This window comes from Salmo salar, unplaced genomic scaffold (genome assembly GCF_965601325.2).
Source record: "Salmo salar unplaced genomic scaffold, fSalSal1 ptg000432l, whole genome shotgun sequence".
Lineage (NCBI taxonomy): Eukaryota > Metazoa > Chordata > Actinopteri > Salmoniformes > Salmonidae > Salmo > Salmo salar.
Window position 1 is genome coordinate 2430820 of NW_027675387.1, and position 2958 is coordinate 2433777.

The 2958-nt window shown below is 39.0% G+C and overlaps 1 protein-coding gene across 1 annotated transcript; it reads right to left on the bottom strand.

Annotated features, from left to right (window-relative positions):
• Positions 1 to 491: 491 nt before the first annotated feature.
• On the bottom strand, positions 492 to 2336 carry LOC145876098 (C-type lectin domain family 4 member E-like). Its single transcript, XM_082971888.1, has 4 exons — positions 1495 to 2336; positions 1034 to 1330; positions 771 to 913; positions 492 to 639 (listed from the first exon to the last, which is right to left on the bottom strand). Exons 2-4 carry the CDS (start codon positions 1053 to 1055, stop codon positions 532 to 534), a joined length of 273 nt encoding a protein of 90 aa, XP_082828014.1. The 5' UTR covers positions 1056 to 1330; positions 1495 to 2336; the 3' UTR covers positions 492 to 531.
• Between the last annotated feature and the right edge of the window lie 622 nt (positions 2337 to 2958).

A 2958-nucleotide genomic window follows, 5' to 3' on the forward strand; every position in this document is an offset into this window, starting at 1 on the left:
CTCTCTCAGAACCTAGAGTATGAACAATACAGAGCTAGACTGACCACTCTCTCAGGACCTAGAGTATGAACAATACAGAGCTAGACTGACCACTCTCTAAGAACCTAGAGTATGAACAATACAGAGCTAGACTGACCACTCTCTCAGAACCTAGAGTATGAACAATACAGTTAGACTGGATACTCTCTCAGAACCTAGAGTATGAACAATACAGTTAGACTGACCACTCTCTAAGAATCTAGAGTATGAACAATACAGTTAGACTGGATACTCTCTAAGAACCTAGACTACGAACAATACAGTTAGACTGGATACTCTCTAAGAATCTAGACTACGAACAATACAGTTAGACTGGATACTCTCTAAGAACCTAGAGTATGAACAATACAGTTAGACTGGATACTCTCTAAGAACCTAGACTACGAACAATACAGTTAGACTGGATACTCTCTAAGAATCTAGAGTATGAAAAACACACAGAATCAGTCCTACCCCTTACACGGTGGTCAGAGTTGTTAGAGCAGTAGTCTCTTACTTTGGGGTGGTCAGTGGGTTGCCGTCCACCCATTTCCAGGTCCCCTCAGTAACAGTGTCAGTCAGACCAATCCAGAAACCCTTGTTGAGGTGGAAGAGAAACTCCTGTTGGTGAGAAAGAGCTGATATTGTCAACTACTATAGACTACATGTGTTAAATACTGGAAGATACATTACTGACCAAGGGATGTTTGATCATAACCCCCCCGCCATATCTCTCTCTCTTTCTCTCTCACCTGTTCCTTATCACTGTTGATGATCACCAGGTCTGCTCCTCTCTCCAGACAGTCATCTTTGCTCTCCCCCCAGGTTTTAGTCTCAGTAGACAGGAAGTACCAACTGGATTCAAACTTCTTCCAGTCTTTAGGGCAGGTTTGTTCTACAAGACAAAAACATGAATTTCCATCTTATTATTCTGCACCTATTATTTTAGAATACAAACACAAGTTGACTGCATATTAGATATATGATGTTATGATCATTTATTTGGTAAACTCACTCAGATTAGAGAACTTTCTCATGAGATCATTTTTCTCTTTTTGTTGCTGGTCTCTCTCTTTAGTCAGGGTGTTACTGCTGGTCTGTAGCTGGTCTCTCTCTTTAGTCAGAAGGCTGTAACTGGTCTGTAGCTGGTCTCTCTCTTTAGACAGAAGGCTGTAACTGATCTGTAGCTGGTCTCTCTCTTTAGTCAGAAGGCTGTAACTGGTCTGTAGCTGGTCTCTCTCTTTAGTCAGAAGGCTGTAACTGGCCTGTAGCTGGTCTCTCTCTGTTGAGTCGTGATGACCAATTACTCCATCTGTAAAAGGGAAAAGTTAATCAAACATGTAACTACCACACCATTGATGATTAAGGATGATTAAGGATGATTAAGTATGATTAAGGTTGATTAAGGATGATTAAGGATGATTAAGGATGATTAAGTATTCTACTTAAGTCTCAGTGACAAAATACTAAACTTACAGTAGACAGACAGGCCTATGATCCCAGTCAGTAGGAGAACACACAGCAGCCCCAGACACACTGCAGCTACTCCAGAGGGTCTCTTCCACCACTGGAAATGTACTGAATCACAAATTATTAAAGTATGGTATTTGGTAATGTGTTTTACTGTATCATCCACGATTGGGACAAATAAATAAAATAAAATTGTATTTGTCACATGCGCCGTATCCAACAGGTGTTTTAACCTGTTGGGGCTACAGGTTAGCAATGAACCCCCGAGACGGGATTGCTAACAAGGCTGGAAATTCAAAACATCAAAAATCTAATAATTTCAATTTCTCAAACAAGCAACTATTTTACACCATTTAAAAGATAAACATCTCCTTATTCCAACCACATTGTTCGATTTTCAAAGAGGCTTTACGGCAAAAGCATAAAGTTAGATTATGTTAGGACAGTACATAGCCACAAAAGTACAAACATCCATTTTCAATTCAAGGTCACCAAAAGCAGAAACCAGCTAAAATTATGCACTAACCTTTGGCAATCTCCATCAGATGACACTCCTAGGACATTATGTTATACAATACATGCATTTTTTGTTCCATCAAGTTCATATTTATATCCAAAAACAGCATTTTACAGTAGCGTGAAATTCAGATTTTTTTCTTCTCTGAAGTGCTTCCGGTGAACAACGTTACAATTTACAAAATTACTATTCGAAAACATTGGTAAATTATAATATTGTGATTCAAATAATAATAGTTTATCATTTCGTAAATGCTACTGTATTGCCAGATTTCAAAATAACTTTACTGGGAAATCACAAGTTGCAATAAACCGGGTGCTGTGCTAAGAACAATAGGCTAGGCTATATAGGTTAGCATCTTGTAACCAGCTAATATCAATAATACTATCGTCAATAATCCCTTACCTTTGATTATCTTCATCCATTGGCACTTCCAGGAATCCCAGGTCCACTACAAATGTGGTTTCTTTTGACAAAGTTCATAATTGATGTCCAAATAACTCCAAGTTGTTCCATGTTGTTAGCGCTTCGGTGGCTACTCAAAAGTAGCGCGGGCGGGGGGTGGGAAGTCACGGCGAAAAGTTAAAAAAGTTAAAAAAATAATCTATTTACGTTCGTTCAAACATGTCAAACGTTGTTTAGCATCAATCTTTAGAGCCATTTTTAACGTGAAACATCAGTAATGTTTCAACACGACCGCTCCTGTGTCTAGAAAAACATCTTTGAAAATTGTCTCGAGTCACATGATTGAGCAGGTGCAGGCAATAATGGAAGTGACGACATCCCAGGGAGGTCAACTTCCCTTCCTTGTCATCCGGTCTCTGTTGATCATCGACGCTTCAAACAACTTTATAAAGATCGCTGACATCTAGTGGAAGCCGTAGGAGTTGCGAAATGAATCCTTTCTCACTGTGGTATCTATTAAACAATGATTAAAAAAAATAGTACAGCCA